This window comes from Salmo salar, chromosome 27, assembly GCF_965601325.2.
Source record: "Salmo salar chromosome 27, fSalSal1, whole genome shotgun sequence".
Taxonomy (NCBI): domain Eukaryota; kingdom Metazoa; phylum Chordata; class Actinopteri; order Salmoniformes; family Salmonidae; genus Salmo; species Salmo salar.
This window is the reverse complement of record NC_138317.1, coordinates 39,145,001-39,163,660: the sequence shown is the minus strand read 5'-3', so window position 1 is coordinate 39,163,660 and position 18,660 is coordinate 39,145,001. Positions and strand designations below refer to the sequence as shown.

At 47.6% G+C, this 18,660-nt stretch overlaps 1 protein-coding gene across 4 annotated transcripts in view; it reads right to left on the bottom strand.

Moving 5' to 3' along the window:
* Positions 1-12,396: 12,396 nt before the first annotated feature.
* The window catches only part of LOC106589029 (zinc finger protein 40), a 127,475-nt gene continuing 121,211 nt past the window's right edge, over positions 12,397-18,660 (bottom strand). For 2 of the 4 annotated variants that reach the window (XM_045709768.2, XM_014178670.3), the window contains 2 exons: positions 16,255-16,784; positions 12,397-14,637 (listed from right to left, as the gene is read on the bottom strand). In XM_045709768.2, coding sequence (XP_045565724.2) covers positions 13,375-14,637; positions 16,255-16,784 — 1,793 coding nt within the window. In that variant the 3' untranslated portion in view covers positions 12,397-13,374. Of the gene's footprint in view, positions 14,638-16,066; positions 16,785-18,660 lie in introns of all 4 variants that reach the window. The other 2 variants (XM_014178672.3, XM_014178674.3) reach the window with 2 other exon arrangements.

The window sequence follows — 18,660 nt, the reverse complement described above, 5'->3', positions numbered from 1 at the left end:
CTTTTTAACATTTCTGGCATAAATCCAATGCAAGTCAATTAGCATTTCCGTGCTTCATATCCAAATCATCTATAAGTAACATCATTGAATACATTTTTTGATACTTTAGGATGAGTTGGATAAGAGCGTCTGCTAAATGACTTAAATGTAAATGTAAATGTTGGACATGCTAATATGCTAATATACAGTCCATTCAGAAAGTATTCAGACCCCTTGACATTTTCCACATTTTACAGCCTTATTCTAAAATGTATTAAATTGTTTTTTTCCCCTCATCAATCTACATACAATATGCCATAACGACAAAGCAAAAACAGGTTATTAAATTTTTTGGCAAATTTATAAAATATTAAAACTGAAATATTACATTTACATAAGTATTCAGACTCTTTACTCAGTACTTTGTTGTAGCACCTTTGACAGCGATTACAGCCTTGAGTCTTCTTGGGTATGACGCTACAAGCTTGGCACACCTGTATTTGGGGAGTTCCTCCCATTTTTCTCTGCAGATCCTCTCAAGCTCTGTCAGGTTGGATGGGGAGCGTCGCTGCACAGCTATTTTCAGGTCTCTCCAGAGATGTTCGATCGGGTTCAAGTCCGGGTTCTGACTGGGCCACTCAAGGACATTCAGAGACTTGTCATGAAGCCACTCCTGCGTTGTCTTGGCTGTGGGCTTAGAGTCGTTGTCCTGTTGGAAGGTGAACCTTCACCCCAGTTTGAGGTCCTGAGTGCTCTGAACATGTTTTCATCAAGAATCTCTCTGTACTTTGCTCCATTCATCTTTCCCTCGATCCTGACTAGTCTTCCAATCCCTGCCGCTGAAAAACATCTCCACAGCATGATGCTGCATCCACCATGCTTCACCATAGGGATGGTGCCAGGTTTCCTCCAGACGTGAAGCTTGTAGAAACATCTCAAGGATGATCAATGGAAACAGGATGCACCTGAGCTCAATTTCAAGTCTCATAGAAAAGTGTTTTTATTTTTAATACATTTTCAAAAATTTCTAAATAACTGTTTTCGCTTTGTCATTATTGGGTATTGTGTATAGATTGATGAGGGGAAAAACGTATTTAATACATATTAGAATAACATTTACATTTACATTTACGTCATTTAGCAGACGCTCTTATCCAGAGCGACTTACAAATTGGTGCATTCTCCTTATGATATCCAGTGGAACAACCACTTTACAATAGTACATCTATATCTTTTTTTTGGGGGGGGGGGGGGGGGGGGGTTAGAAGGATTACTGTATCCTATCCAAGGTATTCCTTAAAGAGGTTGGGTTTCATGGGGTCTACGGAAGGTGGTGATTGACTCTGCTGTCTTGGCATCGTGAGGGAGCTTGTTCCACCATTGGGGTGCCAGAGCAGCGAACAGTTTTGACTGGGCTGAGCGGGAACGGTGCTTCCGCAGCGGTAGGGGTGCCAGCAAGCCAGAGGTGGATGAACGCAGTGCCCTTGTTTGGGTGTAGGGCCTGATCAGAGCCTGAAGGTACGGAGGTGCCGTTCCCCTCACAGCTCCATAGGAAAGCACCATGGTCTTGTAGCAGATGCGAGCTTCAACTGGAAGCCAGTGGAGTGTGCGGAGGAGCGGGGTGACGTGAGAGAACTTGGGAAGGTTGAACACCAGACGGACTGCGGCGTTCTGGATGAGTTGTAGGGGTTTAATGGCACAGGCAGGGAGCCCCGCCAACAGGGAGTTGCAGTAATCCAGACGGGAGATGACAAGTGCCTGGATTAGGACCTATGCCGCTTCCTGTGTAAGGCAGGGTCTTCATCTGCGAATGTTGTATAGCATGAACCTACAGGATCGGGTCACCGCCTTGATGTTAGCGGAGAACGACAGGGTGTTGTCCAGGGTCACGCCGAGGCTCTTAGCACTCTGGGAGGAGGACACAATGGAGTTGTCCACCGTGATGGCGAGATCATGGAAAGGGCAGTCCTTCCCCGGGAGGAAGAGCAGCTCCGTCTTGCCGAGGTTCAGCTTGAGGTGGTGATCCGTCATCCACACTGATATGTCTGCCAGACATGCAGAGATGCGATTCGCCACCTGGTTATCAGAAGGGAGAAAGGAGAAGATTAATTGTGTGTCGTCTGCGTAGCAATGATAGGAGAGACCATGTGAGGATATGACAGAGCCAAGTGACTTGGTGTATAGCGAGAATAGGAGAGGGCCTAGAACTGAGCCCTGGGGGACACCAGTGGTGAGAGCACGTGGTGCGGAAACGGATTCTCGCCACGCCACCTGGTAGGAGCAACCTGTCAGGTAGGACGCAATCCAAGAGTGAGCTGTGCCGGAGATACCCAACTCGGAGAGGGTGGAGAGGAGGATCTGACGGTTCACAGTATCAAAGGCAGCAGATAGGTCTAGAAGGATGAGAGCAGAGGAGAGAGAGTTAGCTTTAGCAGTGCGGAGAGCCTCCGTGACACTGAGAAGAGCAGTCTCAGTTGAATGACCAGCCTTGAAACCTGACTGATTTGGATCGAGAAGGTCATTCTGAGAGAGATAGCAGGAGAGCTGGCCAAGGACGGCATGTTCAAGAGTTTTGGAGAGAAAAGAAAGAAGGGATACTGGTCTGTAGTTGTTGACATCGGAGGGATCGAGTGTAGGTTTTTTGAGAAGGGGTGCAACTCTCGCTCTCTTGAAGACGGAAGGGACGTAGCCAGCGGTCAAGGATGAGTTGATGAGCGAGGTAAGGTAAGGGAGAAGGTCCCCGGAAATGGTCTGGAGAAGAGAGGAGGGGATAGGGTCAAGCGGGCAGGTTGTTGGGCGGCCGGCCGTCACAAGACGCAAGATTTCATCTGGAGAGAGAGGAGAGAAAGAGGTCAAAGCACAGGGTAGGGCAATGTGAGCAGGACCAGCGGTGTCGTTTGACTTAACAAATGAGGATCGGATGTCGTCGACCTTCTTTTCAAAATGGTTGACGAAGTCATCCGCAGAGAGGGAGGGGGGGGGGAGGGGGAGGAGGATTCAGGAGGGAGGAGAAGGTGGCAAAGAGCTTCCTAGGGTTGGAGGCAGATGCTTGGAAGTTAGAGTGGTAGAAAGTGGCTTTAGCAGCAGAAACAGAGGAGGAAAATGTAGAGAGGAGGGAGTGAAAAGATGCCAGGTCCGCAGGGAGGCTAGTTTTCCTCCATTTCCGCTCGGCTGCCCGGAGCCCTGTTCTGTGAGCTCGCAATGAGTCGTCGAGCCACGGAGCAGGAGGGGAGGACCGAGCCGGCCGGGAGGATAGGGGACATAGAGAGTCAAAGGATGCAGAAAGGGAGGAGAGGAGGGTTGAGGAGGCAGAATCAGGAGATTGGTTGGAGAAGGATTGAGCAGAGGGAAGAGATGATAGGATGGAAGAGGAGAGAGTAGCAGGAGAGAGAGAGGCTGTAACGTAACAAAATGTGGAAAAAGTCAAGGGGTCTGAATACTTTCCAATTGCTCTGTAGGTACCATTGACTTGCATTGGATTTGTGCCACAAATGTTAAAATGTTAGACTACAAATAGTGCTGTTGTAGGGGAGACCAGGGATGGTTGTAACACAATTAGATTTTTTTTGTCAATTTGTCAGAGATTGTTTGAGCTTCTACATTCAAAATGTGATAGGAACAACTTCTATCTGTCTGCTATAACTTGGTATAGGTAGTATCTCTTTACATCCAGCAGACAAGGTGTGACTTTGTCTCAAATGTTACATTTTAAACCACCTCCTGGGTCAGTTGTAACAGGGCTTGGGGTGAAATGTTATCCCACCTCCTGGGTCAGTTGTAACAGGGCTTGGGGTGAAATGTTATCCCACCTCCTGGGTCAGTTGTAACAGGGCTTGGGGTGAAGTGTTACCCCACCTCCTGGGTCAGTTGTAACAGGGCTTGGGGTGAAGTGTTACCCCACCTCCTGGGTCAGTTGTAACAGGGCTTGGGGTGAAATGTTATCCCACCTCCTGGGTCAGTTGTAACAGGGCTTGGGGTGAAATGTTATCCCACCTCCTGGGTCAGTTGTAACAGGGCTTGGGGTGAAGTGTTACCCCACCTCCTGGGTCAGTTGTAACAGGGCTTGGGGTGAAATGTTATCCCACCTCCTGGGTCAGTTGTAACAGGGCTTGGGGGGGGCATGTAATAATTTGAAAGAATGTTTCAATCATGACATGCAATGAGATATTGAAAGTCTTTATTGAGAACCTTTTGTGTGGCAGAAATAGTCATAATAAAAATTATCAAATGTTAATTATTTTTACCTAAAATAAGTTTTGTGAATCTAATTGCAAAGAAGGTGATGCCATCACAAAAACAAATTTGCCCCGCAAAGAATTCCTTTCTTACCTCAAAATCGGATTTTTGTCAATCAAACCTGCAGAGTCGATCACAGGGTTTTGTTTCTTCACATGAGGGTTGAGGACTAAACTGAGCATGTGCACAACGAGACATGATTTGAGCTTGTTCCTGATTGGCAGATATCGAGAGTGTTACAACTATCCCGTGTTACATCTATCCCCGGTCTCCCCTAGTCTATTTGGCCGGAGATCGAGATGCACATTGGCTTAATGATGGAGAGTTCCATGTGGTGGGAACTGGGGGTACAAAGTGGTAGAACCTCAAGTAAAACATCCTGAAACAGCTCTGACAGGCCTAATCAAGGGTTTGGTTTTACATTTTCCATTTGCCTGGAAACAGATTGGTTAAATTCCAAATGGCACCCTATTCCCTTTACTGTGCACTACGTTTCCCAGGGCCAATAGATGTACTATAAAGGGAATAGGATACCGTTTGGGACAGACGCCTTGTGTTCCTGGCTGCAGGACATCAGCCTGTGATGGAGGGACCAGAGCCTGTTTCCTATTCATCAGAGCCTTAGGAAGCAGCTTCATAGCCGACAACCCTATAGTCATCACCTCAAAGGCTTTAGCTGGAGCTAGCATAACACCACAAAGCTGCTTTGGTGTTGCATACCCCCCCCCCTTTCTCTCTCATGTACTCTTCTCTGTCTGTCTGTCTGTCTGTCTGTCTGTCTGTCTGTCTGTCTGTCTGTCTGTCTGTCTGTCTGTCTGTCTGTCTGTCTGTCTGTCTGTCTGTCTGTCTGTCTGTCTGTCTGTCTGTCTGTCTGTCTGTCTGTCTGTCTGTCTGTCACCCGCTCCACTATGCCCAGGACATCAGCATTGAGGGCGGTCATCCTCTAGGCGTCTCTGTTGCCTTACCCAAGGATCCTGTAGTCCCGAGACCCCAACAAAACTGAGTGACAGAGTCAGACTCCCTCTCTCCGGCCATGACAGGCTGATGATTCACTCTCTGCATCCAAAATGACGTGCGCTACTGTTGACCAGGGCCCCAAAATAGTGCACTATGTAGGGAATAGGGTGCCATTTGGGACGCAAGCCAATCTACTGGGGTAATGAGGAATTTTACTGTAATCCCCTTGAGATGAGCACAGAGTTCCTTCCCTCTCTGGTCTGGTTTTGTATTTGTATTTATTATGGATCCCCATTAGCTACTGGCAAGGCAGCAACTACTCTTCCTGGGGTCCGGGCAATTTATACAATTTTAAAAACATTACAATACATTCATTACAGAATTCACAACACACTAAGAGTGTGCCCTCAGGCCCATACTCCACTACCACGTATCTACAATGAAAAATCCATGTGTACATGTGTATATAGTGAGTTTGTTATCATGTGTGTATGCATGTGTCTGTGTCTATGTTTGTGTTGCTTCACAGTACCCGCTCTTCCATAAGGTGTATTTTTACCTACTTTTTAAATATGATTCTACTGCTTGCATCAGTTACCTGATGTGGAATAGAGTTCCATGTAGTCAAGGCTCTATGTAGTACTGCGCACCTCCCATAGTCTGTTCTGGACTTGGGGACTGTGAAGAGACCTCTGGTGGTATGTCTTGTGGGGTATGCATGGGTGTCCGAGCCGTGTGCTAGTAGATTAAACAGACAGCTCGTTACCTTCAACTTCTCAACACCTCTTACAAAAACAAGTAATGAGGAAGTCAATCCCTCTTCCACTTTGAGCCATGAGAGATTGACATGCATGTCATTAATGTTAGCTCTGTGTACTGTTCTGAGCCAACTGCAATTTTCCCAAGTCCCTCTTTGTGGCACCTGACCACATGACTGAACAGTAGTCCAGGTGTGACAAAACCAGGGCCTGTAGGACCTGCCTTGTTGATAGTGTTGTTAACAAAGCAGAGCAACGCTTTATTATGGACAGACCTCCCCATTTTAGCTACTGTTGTATCAATATGTTTTGACCATGACAGTTTACAATCCAGGGTAATTCCAAGCAGTTTAGGGTTTAGTGAATGATTTGTCCCAAATACAATGCTTTTAGTTTTGGAAATATTTAGGGCTAACTTATTCCTTGCCACCCATTCTGAAACTAACTGCACTTCTTTGATAAGTGTTGGAGTCATTTCAGTCGCTGTAGTAGCTGACGTGTATAGTGTTGAGTCATTCACATACATAGAACTTACTCAAAGCCAGTGGCATGGCGTTAGTAAAGATTGAAAAAAACAAGGGGCCTAAACAGCTATCTTGGGCAATTCCTGCTTCTACCTGGATTATGTTTGAGAGGCTTCCATTGAAGAACAACTTCTGTGTTCTGTTAGACAAGTAACTCTTCATCCACAACATAGCAGGTGATGTAAAGCCATAACACATACATTTGTCCAGCAGCAGACTATGATCGATAATGTCAAAAGCTGCACGGAAGTCTAACAAGACAAACCCCACAATCATTTTATCATCAATTTCTCTCAGCCAATCATCAGTCATTTGTGTAAGTGTCGTGCTTGTTGAGTGTCCTTCCCTATATGCGTGCTGAAAGTCTGTTGTTAATTTGTTTTCTGTGAAATAGCATTGCATCTAAAAAGCAGCCTTCGCAAATGGAGGATGGCTTTCACTTCAGCAGTAATACATTTATGAACTTCTTTGAGGAAAAGATCATGATCATTAGAAAGCAAATTACAGACTCCTCTTTAAATCTGGGTATTCCTCCAAAGCTCCATTGTCCTGAGTCTACACAACTCTGCCAGGACCTAGGATCAAGGGAGATACTAAAGTGTTTTAGTACTATATCTCTTGACACAATGATGAAAATAATCATGGCCTCCAAACCCTCAAGCTGCATACTGGACCCTATTCCAACTAAACTACTGAAAGAGCTGCTTCCTGTGCTTGGCCCTCCTATGTTGAACATAATAAACGGCTCTCTATCCACCGGAGGTGTACCAAGCTCACTAAAAGTGGCAGTAATAAAGCCTCTCTTGAAAAAGCCGAATCTTGACCCAGAAATTATAAAAAACTATCGGCCTATATCGAATCTTCCATTCCTCTCAAAAATTTTAGAAAAAGCTGTTGCACAGCAACTCACTGCCTTCCTGAAGACAAACAATGTATACGCTTCAGTCTGGTTTTAGACCCCATCATAGCACTGAGACTGCACTTGTGAAGGTGGTAAATTACCTTTTAATGACGTCAGACCGAGGCTCTGCATCTGTCCTCGTGCTCCTAGATCTTAGTGCCGCTTTTGATACCATCGATCACCACATTCTTTTGGAGAGATTGGAAACCCAAATTGGTCTACATGGACAAGTTCTGGCCTGGTTTAGATCTTATCTGTCGGAAAGATATCAGTTTGTCTCTGTGAATGGTTTGTCCTCTGACAAATCAATTGTAAATTTCGGTGTTCCTCAAGGTTCCGTTTTAGGACCACTATTGTTTTCACTATATATTTTACCTCTTGGGGATGTCATTCGAAAACATAATGTTACATTTCACTGCTATGCGGACGACACACAGCTGTACATTTCAATGAAACATGGTGAAGCCCCAAAATTGCCCTCGCTAGAAGCCTGTGTTTCCGACATAAAGAAGTGGATGGCTGCAAACTTTCTACTTTTAAACTCGGATAAAACAGAGATGCTTGTTCTAGGTCCCAAGAAACTTAAAGATCTTCTGATGAATCTGACAATTAATCTGGATGGTTGTACAGTCGTCTCAAATAAAACTGTGAAGGACCTCTGCGTTACTCTGGACCCTGATCTCTCTTTTGAAGAACATATCAAGACTGTTTCAAGGACAGCTTTTTTCCATCTACGTAACATTGCAAAAATCAGAAACTTTCTGTCCAAAAATGACGCTGAAAAATTAATCCATGCTTTTGTTACTTCTAGGCTGGACTACTGCAATGCTCTACTTTCCGGCTACCCGGATAAAGCACTAAACAAACTTCAGTTAGTGCTAAATACGGCTGCTAGAATCCTGACTAGAACCAAAAAATGTTATCATATTACTCCAGTGCTAGCCTCCCTACACTGGCTTCCTGTTAAGGCAAGGGCTGATTTCAAGGTTTTACTGCTAACCTACAAAGCATTACATGGGCTTGCTCCTACCTATCTTTCCGATTTGGTCCTGCCGTACATACCTACACGTACGCTACGGTCACAAGACGCAGGCCTCCTAATTGTCCCTAGAATTTCTAAGCAAACGGCTGGAGGTAGGGCTTTCTCCTATAGAGCTCCATTTTTATGGAATGGTCTGCCTACCAATGTGAGAGACGCAGACTCAGTCTCAACCTTTAAGTCTTTACTGAAGACTTATCTCTTCAGTAGGTCCTATGATTAAGTATAGTCTGGCCCAGGAGTGTGAAGGTGAACGGAAAGGGCGGAGCAACGAACCGCCCTTGCTGTCTCTGCCTTGCCGGTTCCCCTCTCTCCACTGGGATTCTCTGCCTCTAACCCTTTTACAGGGGCTGAGTCACTGGCTTACTGGTGTTCTTCCATGCCGTCCATGGAAGAACTGAAAATGTTGAAAGGAGTATCTTTTTCATGTTACTACCATCATGAGGCACAAACTGGCTTTAGTTTCCCCTCTTCTGTTTGCGTCACTTGAGTGGGTTGAGTCACTGACGTGGTCTTCCTGTCTGGGTTGGCGCCCCCCCTTGGGTTGTGCCATGGCGGAGATCGTTGTGGGCTATACTCGGCCTTGTCTTAGGACGGTAAGTTGGTGGTTGGAGACATCCCTCTAGTGGTGTGGGGGCTGTGCTTTGGCAAAGTGGGTGGGGTTATATCCTGCCGGTTTGGCCCTGTCCGGGGGTATCATCAGATGGGGCCACAGTGTCTTCTGATCCCTCCTGTCTCAGCCTCCAGTATTTATGCTGCAGTAGTTTATGTGTCGGGGGGCTAGGGTCAGTCTGTTACATCTGGAGTATTTCTCTTGTCTTATCCGGTGTCCTGTGTGAATTTAAATATGCTCTCTCTAATTCTCTCTTTCTCTCTTTCTGTCTTTCTCTCGGAGGACCTGAGCCCTAGGACCATGCCTCAGGACTACCTGGTATGATGACTCCTTGCTGTCCCCAGTCCACCTGGCCGTGCTGCTGCTCCAGTTTCAACTGTTCTGCCTGCGGCTATGGAACCCTGACCTGTTCACCGGACGTGCTTGTTGCACCCTCGACAACTACTATGATTATTATTATTTGACCATGCTGGTCATTTATGAACATTTTAACATCTTGACCATGTTCTGTTATAATATCCACCCTGCACAGCCAGAAGAGGACTGGCCACCCCTCATAGCCTGGTTCCTCTCTAGGTTTCTTCCTAGGTTTTTGGCCTTTCTAGGGAGTTTTTCCTAGGGAGTTTTTCCTAGCCACCGTGCTTCTTTCACATGCATTGCTTGCTGTTTGGGGTTTTAGGCTGGGTTTCTGTACAGCACTTTGAGATATCAGCTGATGTACGAAGGGCTATATAAATACATTTGATTTGATTTGATTTGATCTGGTTCAAGCACAGAGGTCTGATGTCCCCTCCCTCTCTGGTCTGGTTTAACAGAGGTCTGATGTCTCCCTCCCTCTCTGGTCTGGTTTAACAGAGGTCTGATGTCTCCCTCTCTGGTCTGGTTTAACAGAGGTCTGATGTCCCCCTCCCTCTCTGGTCTGGTTTAACAGAGGTCTGATGTCCCCCCCTCTCTGGTCTGGTTTAACAGAGGTCTGATGTCTCCCTCTCTGGTCTGGTTTAACAGAGTTCTGATGTCCTCTCCCTCTCTGGTCTGGTTTAACAGAGGTCTGATGTCCCCTCCCTCTCTGGTCTGGTTTAACAGAGGTCTGATGTCCCCCTCTCTGGTCTGGTTTAACAGAGGTCTGATGTCCCCTCCCTCTCTGGTCTGGTTTAACAGAGGTCTGATGTCCCCCTCTCTGGTCTGGTTTAACAGAGGTCTGATGTCCTCTCCCTCTCTGGTCTGGTTTAACAGAGGTCTGATGTCTCCCTCTCTGGTCTGGTTTAACAGAGGTCTGATGTCTCCCTCTCTGGTCTGGTTTAACAGAGGTCTGATGTCCTCTCCCTCTCTGGTCTGGTTTAACAGAGGTCTGATGTCCCCTCCCTCTCTGGTCTGGTTTAACAGAGGTCTGATGTCCCCCTCTCTGGTCTGGTTTAACAGAGGTCTGATGTCCTCTCCCTCTCTGGTCTGGTTTAACAGAGGTCTGATGTCCCCCCCCTCTCTGGTCTGGTTTAACAGAGGTCTGATGTCTCCCTCTCTGGTCTGGTTTAACAGAGGTCTGATGTCCCCTCCCTCTCTGGTCTGGTTTAACAGAGGTCTGATGTCCTCTCCCTCTCTGGTCTGGTTTAACAGAGGTCTGATGTCCCCCTCTCTGGTCTGGTTTAACAGAGGTCTGATGTCTCCCTCTCTGGTCTGGTTTAACAGAGGTCTGATGTCCCTCCCTCTCTGGTCTGGTTTAACAGAGGTCTGATGTCCCCCCTCTCTGGTCTGGTTTAACAGAGGTCTGATGTCTCCCTCTCTGGTCTGGTTTAACAGAGGTCTGATGTCCTCCCTCTCTGGTCTGGTTTAACAGAGGTCTGATGTCCCCCTCCCTCTCTGGTCTGGTTTAACAGAGGTCTGATGTCCCCTCCCTCTCTGGTCTGGTTTAACAGAGGTCTGATGTCCCCCTCTCTGGTCTGGTTTAACAGAGGTCTGATGTCCCCCCCCTCTCTGGTCTGGTTTAACAGAGGTCTGATGTCCCCTCCCTCTCTGGTCTGGTTTAACAGAGGTCTGATGTCCCCCTCTCTGGTCTGGTTTAACAGAGGTCTGATGTCCCCCTCTCTGGTCTGGTTTAACAGAGGTCTGATGTCCCCCTCTCTGGTCTGGTTTAACAGAGGTCTGATGTCCTCTCCCTCTCTGGTCTGGTTTAACAGAGGTCTGATGTCCCCCTCTCTGGTCTGGTTTAACAGAGGTCTGATGTCTCCCTCTCTGGTCTGGTTTAACAGAGGTCTGATGTCCTCTCCCTCTCTGGTCTGGTTTAACAGAGGTCTGATGTCCCCCTCCCTCTCTGGTCTGGTTTAACAGAGGTCTGATGTCCCCCTCCCTCTCTGGTCTGGTTTAACAGAGGTCTGATGTCCCCCTCCCTCTCTGGTCTGGTTTAACAGAGGTCTGATGTCCCCTCCCTCTCTGGTCTGGTTTAACAGAGGTCTGATGTCCCCCTCTCTGGTCTGGTTTAACAGAGGTCTGATGTCCCCTCCCTCTCTGGTCTGGTTTAACAGAGGTCTGATGTCCCCCCTCTCTCTGGTCTGGTTTAACAGAGGTCTGATGTCCCCCCCTCTCTGGTCTGGTTTAACAGAGGTCTGATGTCCCCCTCCCTCTCTGGTCTGGTTTAACAGAGGTCTGATGTCCTCTCCCTCTCTGGTCTGGTTTAACAGAGGTCTGATGTCCCCTCCCTCTCTGGTCTGGTTTAACAGAGGTCTGATGTCCCCCCCCTCTCTGGTCTGGTTTAACAGAGGTCTGATGTCCTCTCCCTCTCTGGTCTGGTTTAACAGAGGTATGATTATGTCTGTTGGGTGAATGCCCACCGACATCCTCTCGTTCTTGATGAAAATGACTATTTTCTGTGAAATAAGAAAGCGCTGTTGAGTGCAACTATTAGGCTGACTGGGACATTATGTAATACAGAACATTGTGTAACAGTGGATTTGAAGACGTTAACATTGAGCTGTTGAGTCTTTTCATTTATTTAACCTTTATTTAACCAGGCAAGTCAGTTAAGAACAAACTCTTATTTACAATGACGGCCTACGCCAGCCAAACCCAGACAACGCTGGGCTAATTGTGCGCCGCCCTATGGGACTCGGCCGGTATTGATACAGCCTGGAATTGAACCAGGGTCTGTAGTAACGCCTCTAGCAGTGCCTTAGACTGATGCGCCACTCAGGAGCCCAGTCTGTTTCAGTACGATTAAGTGTTGAATTACACGTTGATTTTAACATCTTTATACATGTAGACAATTTGTTTTCATCCATGAACATTCATTGACATTCAAGGGAATGTAATGTACTGTTTTTAAAGTCCTGTTCTCAGTGTAGTGTAGATTGAAGTCATGTAGACGGAAGGTTAAAGGTCAATGTATAGTACAAGAAAAATGCATTGAACTACTGTTTAATCATCTAAACATAATTAGATATTTTCCCCCAATTCAATTTTATTTTCATTGTATTAAATTGTGGAAACATGTTATATGCATCAGAGACAAAAAACCTGAATACCCCTTGTATGTTTGTAAACAAAGTTTTACTGATACAGTTGATAATAATAGTGATACTGCAATGAAAAGCTACCATATTACACATACCTATGGACATGAACCATCATGGGCACTACATGGAATAAATAGTTGAACACAACATCTGTACACAGAAACAACGCCCCAAATCCATAGAAATGTCCGAGTACAACACATTCATTTTTTTTCTCATTAATTTACAACTGACATTAAAACTTTCCAAAATAAAACCGGTATCCTCCATTTTCTTCTATTTAGTTCCATTTCGTCGAAATAAAACACAAGCAACTACTGTATTTGTAAGGTATTATTTACAGGTTCCTAAAACAAGCAACTCCAAAAAAGGCACACTTGTCTATACAACATGTACAAAAACAAAAATTGTCTGGAGCTGACAAAAAAAGTTAAAAGATCATTATCATAAGCATCTATGATTGCACATACAATATGAATGTCAGAAACTGTGCTTTGAATGGTGATTTGCAGAGAAACAAACCCACCCTGAAGTGTTCTCAGTCTTAGAAAGTGAAAACCGTTACAAAATAAGAACATTGATAAGTAACCTGGTAAACCAGATTGAACGTAACCTGGTAAACCAGATTGAACGTAACCTGGTAAACCAGATTGAACGTAACCTGGTAAACCAGATCGAACGTAACCTGGTAAACCAGATTGAACGTAACCTGGTAAACCAGATCGAACGTAACCTGGTAAACCAGATCGAACGTAACCTGGTAAACCAGATCGAACGTAACCTGGTAAACCAGATTGAACGTTGCGATCACCATTGTAAACTCAGCATTCAGTCTGGTTTAACCAGGCTATTCGGTTGGGGGTTTCAGGTGGCGATGACCAGTCTGTCCTCATCATCGCTGGACGCTGAGTCATCATTGTAGTCTTCCGTTTCCTGCTGTCGTGAGAGCATCAACTGCCTCCGAGGCGTGACAGGCTCACTGGCTCCCTCTGCTGAAGGATTCTTATCCCCCTCCAGACCCCTGTCAGGAGCTGGAGCTGGAGCTGGGGATGGGGCGGGCTGTGTTAGCGATGATGTCACCCTCTCTTTCTTTTCTGAAGTCTGTGTGTCATCAGAGCCTCTGGAACCCCCTGGCCCTGATCTGCTGCATGACGATGCCAATTCCTGGGCGGGACTTCCCCTCAGGGTGGCGGCGGAAGAGGAAGTAGCAGACAGACAGCTGACTGAGGGTCCAGTTTCAGTCTGAGAGGAGGGCCGAGAGGCCCGTGGGGCTCCTGGGGCATCGGGGCTGCCTTGCCTCTCAAAGGGTCCGGCGAGGGGACTGAGGCCAGAGATGGGGCTGAGGGAGGGGATGAGGGAGGGGATGAGGGAGGGAACGCCGATGTTGAGGATCTGCAGGCCGGGGATGTGGGTGTGGTGGTGGGGGACTGTCCTGCTCTGGGAGGTGGGGGTGTGAGCCAGGACCTGCAGGCCATGTTGGGATAGCAGCTGGGTGGAGGTCAGGCCTTCTGAGCTGGTCAGGGTCAGAGTCTCCAGACCCATGGACTGCAGCGTCTGGTGGGAGGCCCCGAGGGCCGGTAGACCAGCCACCTGCCCCAGCCCAGGCACCTGCCCCAGCCCAGCCACCTGCCCCAGCCCAGCCACCTGAACAAGGGGGAAGCAGGGCATGATACTACTGATGGGCTCCTGGACCACCAGAGGCTGGTTGACGGGGGATGAGGGACTCACCATACCATCACGCTCGGGGGAGTTAGAGGAGTTGGGGAATGGGAGGGGGCTGGTGTTCCGGTGGATGACGCTCACGGCAGGGATGGTGAGCTGGACAGGGCCAGCCTGGATGGGCACGAAGGTGGAATAGGCTGCCAGGCCAGCGGGAACCAGCTGGATGCCCCCCACTGGGACCATGTTGTAGGGGGAGTGTGAAGGCTGCTGGGAGTGCAGAGGCAGGTGGCTGAAGAGGTGGGTGTTGGTCCCCTGTGTGGCCCCTAGTCCTTGGGTCGGGCCCTGGGAGGGAAAGTGCAAGGGGCTGTAGGAGGATGTCTGGAGGCCATAGGAAGAGGTCTGAGTGCTGACATCTGTCCCGACAGGGACACCTGGGTCACTCACTGACAGGGCCAAAGTGCCATCCTGGGAAAGAGCAAAATAAAAACGAGTAATTATGACCTTTACCTACTGCATGTCTGATCTGGGAACAGGACCAACACTGAACATACTCCTCATGCCTTCTCACAGGAACAAGTCATTGAAAAGACATGAGAAGATGATATACCACATGACCAAAAGTATGTGGACACCTACTTGTCAAACATCTCATTCCAAAATCATGAGCATTAATATGGAGTTGGTCCCCCCCTTTGCTGCTATAACAGTCTCCACTTTTCTGGGGAAGGCTTTCCACTAGATGTTGGAACATTGCTCCTGGGATTTGCTTCCATTCAGCCACAAGAGCATTCGTGAGGTTGGGCACTGATGTTGAGCGATTAGGCCTGGCTCACAATCGGCGTTCCAATTCATCCCAAAGGTGTTAGATGGGGTTGAGGTCAGGGCTCTGTGCTGGGCAGTCAAGTTCTTCCATACCGATCTCGATAAATCGTTTCTGTATGGACCTCGCTTTGTGCATGGGGGCATTGTAATGCTGAAACAGGAAAGGGCCTTCCCCAAACTGTTGCCACAAAGTTGGAAGCACAGAATCGTCAAAAATGTTATTTTATGTAGTAGCGTTAAGATTTCCCTTCACTGGAACTAAGGGGCCTAGCCCAACCATGAAAAACAGCCCCAAACCATTATTCCTCCTCCACCACCAAACTTTACAGTTGGCACTATGTATTCGGGCAGACGTTCTCCTGGCATCCGCCAAACCCAGATTCGTCTGTAGGACTGCCAGATGGTGAAGCGTGATTCATCACTCCAGAGAACGCGTTTCCACTGCTCTTGAGTCCAATGGCAGCAAGCTTTACACCACTCCAGCCAACACTTGGCAGTGCAAAGGCATGGTGATCTTAGGTTTGTGTGTGGCTGCTCGGCCATGGAAACCAGTTTCATGAAGCTCCCGACGAATAGTTCATGTGCTGACGTTGCTTCCAGAGGCAGTTTGGAACTCGGTAGTGAGTGTTGTAACCAAGGACAGACAATTTTTACGCGCCTTGTGTTTCAGCACTCGGCGGTCACGTTCTGTGAGCTTGTGTGGCCTACCACTTTTCGGCTGAGCCGTTGTTGCTCCTAGATGTTTCCACTTGACAATAACAGTACTTACAGTTGACTGGGGCAGCTCTAGCAGGGCAGAAATTTGATAAACTGACTTGTTGGAAAGGTGGCATCCTATGACGGTGCCATGTTGAAAATCACTGAGTTCTTCAGTAAGTCCATTCTACTGCCAATGTTTGTCTATGGAGATTGGATGGCGGTGTGATCAGTTTTATACAACTGTCTGCAACGAGTGTGGCTGAAATAGCCAAATAATCTAATTTGAAGGGGTGTCCACATACTTTTGTATATATAGTGTATGTGACTAGAAACGAGCCTTTCATCGAAAGCTGATAATCAGAAATACATTCACCTTTTCATTCAGAACAGATTTGTTGAAGTGCCTCGCATAAGGGAGTCGTAGCAGGGGTATGGGTATGGAAGGGTATGGGTATGGAAGGGTATGGGTATGAAAGGGTATGAAAGTGCAGAGCGACTGGGATGGAGGGAGGGATGGAGAGAGAGAGGATGGGGGGAGGAGGAGCACATGGTGGGGCTCACCTGGCCGAGCTTGGAGCAGCTCTTGCCCGGTGCGGGGGGACAAGGGGGCACGTCAAAGTCAGGGTAATCGATGGACATCTGCCTGCACGGCGAGACAGGGCTCATCATGGGCACCGACTCTGTGCCGGATGTGTGGGGGGGCGGGGAGTAGGGCAGGGGGCTGGAGCAGCCTCCGGAGATGGACATCTGCTTGACCAGGGAGACGGGGCTCAGCATGGGCACGGATTCTGTGTCTGAGGCATCGTGGGTGTGGGAGTCGGAGGCAGGGGGCTGGGGGAGTGACAGGGCAGCTGGGTGGTGGTGGTGGATGGACAACTGGGCCAGAAGGGAGCTGGGAGGGAGCTCAGCCTGGAGGGAGGAGGGGATGTGCTGGGGGCTGGCTGAGACCGAGGGGTTGGTGGACAGGCCCGACTCAGCCTGGCTGTCATCCTCCTCTTCCTCATTATCATCTTCATTGTCATCATCAGCACCTTCAGAGTCCTCTCCGTCTGAATCTGGGCGGTCTGTACTGCCCACCTGGCTACGGTCTCCTGGGGAAGAGAGATAGAGGGCTCTTAGTTACCAAGACAGAGAGAAAGAGGGCTCTTAGTTACCAAGACAGAGAGAAAGAGGGCTCTTAGTTACCAAGACAGAGAGAAAGAGGGCTCTTAGTTACCAAGACAGAGAGAAAGAGGGCTCTTAGTTACCAAGACAGAGAGAAAGAGGGCTCTTAGTTACCAAGACAGAGAGAAAGAGGGCTCTTAGTTACCAAGACAGAGAGATAGAGGGCTCTTAGTTACCAAGACAGAGAGAAAGAGGGCTCTTAGTTACCAAGACAGAGAGATAGAGGGCTCTTAGTTACCAAGACAGAGAGATAGAGGGCTCTTAGTTACCAAGACAGAGAGATAGAGGGCTCTTAGTTACCAAGACAGAGAGAAAGAGGGCTCTTAGTTACCAAGACAGAGAGAAAGAGGGCTCTTAGTTACCAAGACAGAGAGATAGAGGGCTCTTAGTTACCAAGACAGAGAGAAAGAGGGCTCTTAGTTACCAAGACAGAGAGATAGAGGGCTCTTAGTTACCAAGACAGAGAGATAGAGGGCTCTTAGTTACCAAGACAGAGAGATAGAGGGCTCTTAGTTACCAAGACAGAGAGATAGAGGGCTCTTAGTTACCAAGACAGAGAGAAAGAGGGCTCTTAGTTACCAAGACAGAGAGATAGAGGGCTCTTAGTTACCAAGACATGGGCTAGAGGGCTCTTAGTTACCAAGACAGAGAGAAAGAGGGCTCTTAGTTACCAAGACAGAGAGATAGAGGGCTCTTAGTTACCAAGACAGAGAGATAGAGGGCTCTTAGTTGCCAAGACAGAGAGATAGAGGGCTCTTAGTTACCAAGACAGAGAGATAGAGGGCTCTTAGTTACCAAGACAGAGAGAAAGAGGGCTCTTAGTTACCAAGACAGAGAGAAAGAGGGCTCTTAGTTACCAAGACAGAGAGAAAGAGGGCTCTTAGTTACCAAGACAGAGAGATAGAGGGCTCTTAGTTACCAAGACAGAGAGATAGAGGGCTCTTTGTTAACAAGACAGAGAGAAAGAGGGCTCTTAGTTACCAAGACAGAGAGAAAGAGGGCTCTTAGTTACCAAGACAGAGAGATAGAGGGCTCTTAGTTACCAAGACAGAGAGAAAGAGGGCTCTTAGTTACCAAGACAGAGAGATAGAGGGCTCTTAGTTACCAAGACAGAGAGATAGAGGGCTCTTAGTTACCAAGACAGAGAGAAAGAGGGCTCTTAGTTACCAAGACAGAGAGAAAGAGGGCTCTTAGTTACCAAGACAGAGAGAAAGAGGGCTCTTAGTTACCAAGACAGAGAGATAGAGGGCTCTTAGTTACCAAGACAGAGAGTTAGAGGGCTCTTAGTTACCAAGACAGAGAGATAGAGGGCTCTTAGTTACCAAGACAGAGAGAAAGAGGGCTCTTAGTTACCAAGACAGAGAGAAAGAGGGCTCTTAGTTACCAAGACAGAGATATAGAGGGCTCTTAGTTACCAAGACAGAGAGATAGAGGGCTCTTAGTTACCAAGACAGAGAGATAGAGGGCTCTTAGTTACCAAGCCAGAGAGATAGAGGGCTCTTAGTTACCAAGACAGAGAGAAAGAGGGCTCTTAGTTACCAAGACAGAGAGAAAGAGGGCTCTTAGTTACCAAGACAGAGAGAAAGAGGGCTCTTAGTTACCAAGACAGAGAGATAGAGGGCTCTTAGTTACCAAGACAGAGAGTTAGAGGGCTCTTAGTTACCAAGACAGAGAGATAGAGGGCTCTTAGTTACCAAGACAGAGAGATAGAGGGCTCTTAGTTACCAAGACAGAGAGAAAGAGGGCTCTTAGTTACCAAGACAGAGAGATAGAGGGCTCTTAGTTACCAAGACAGAGAGATAG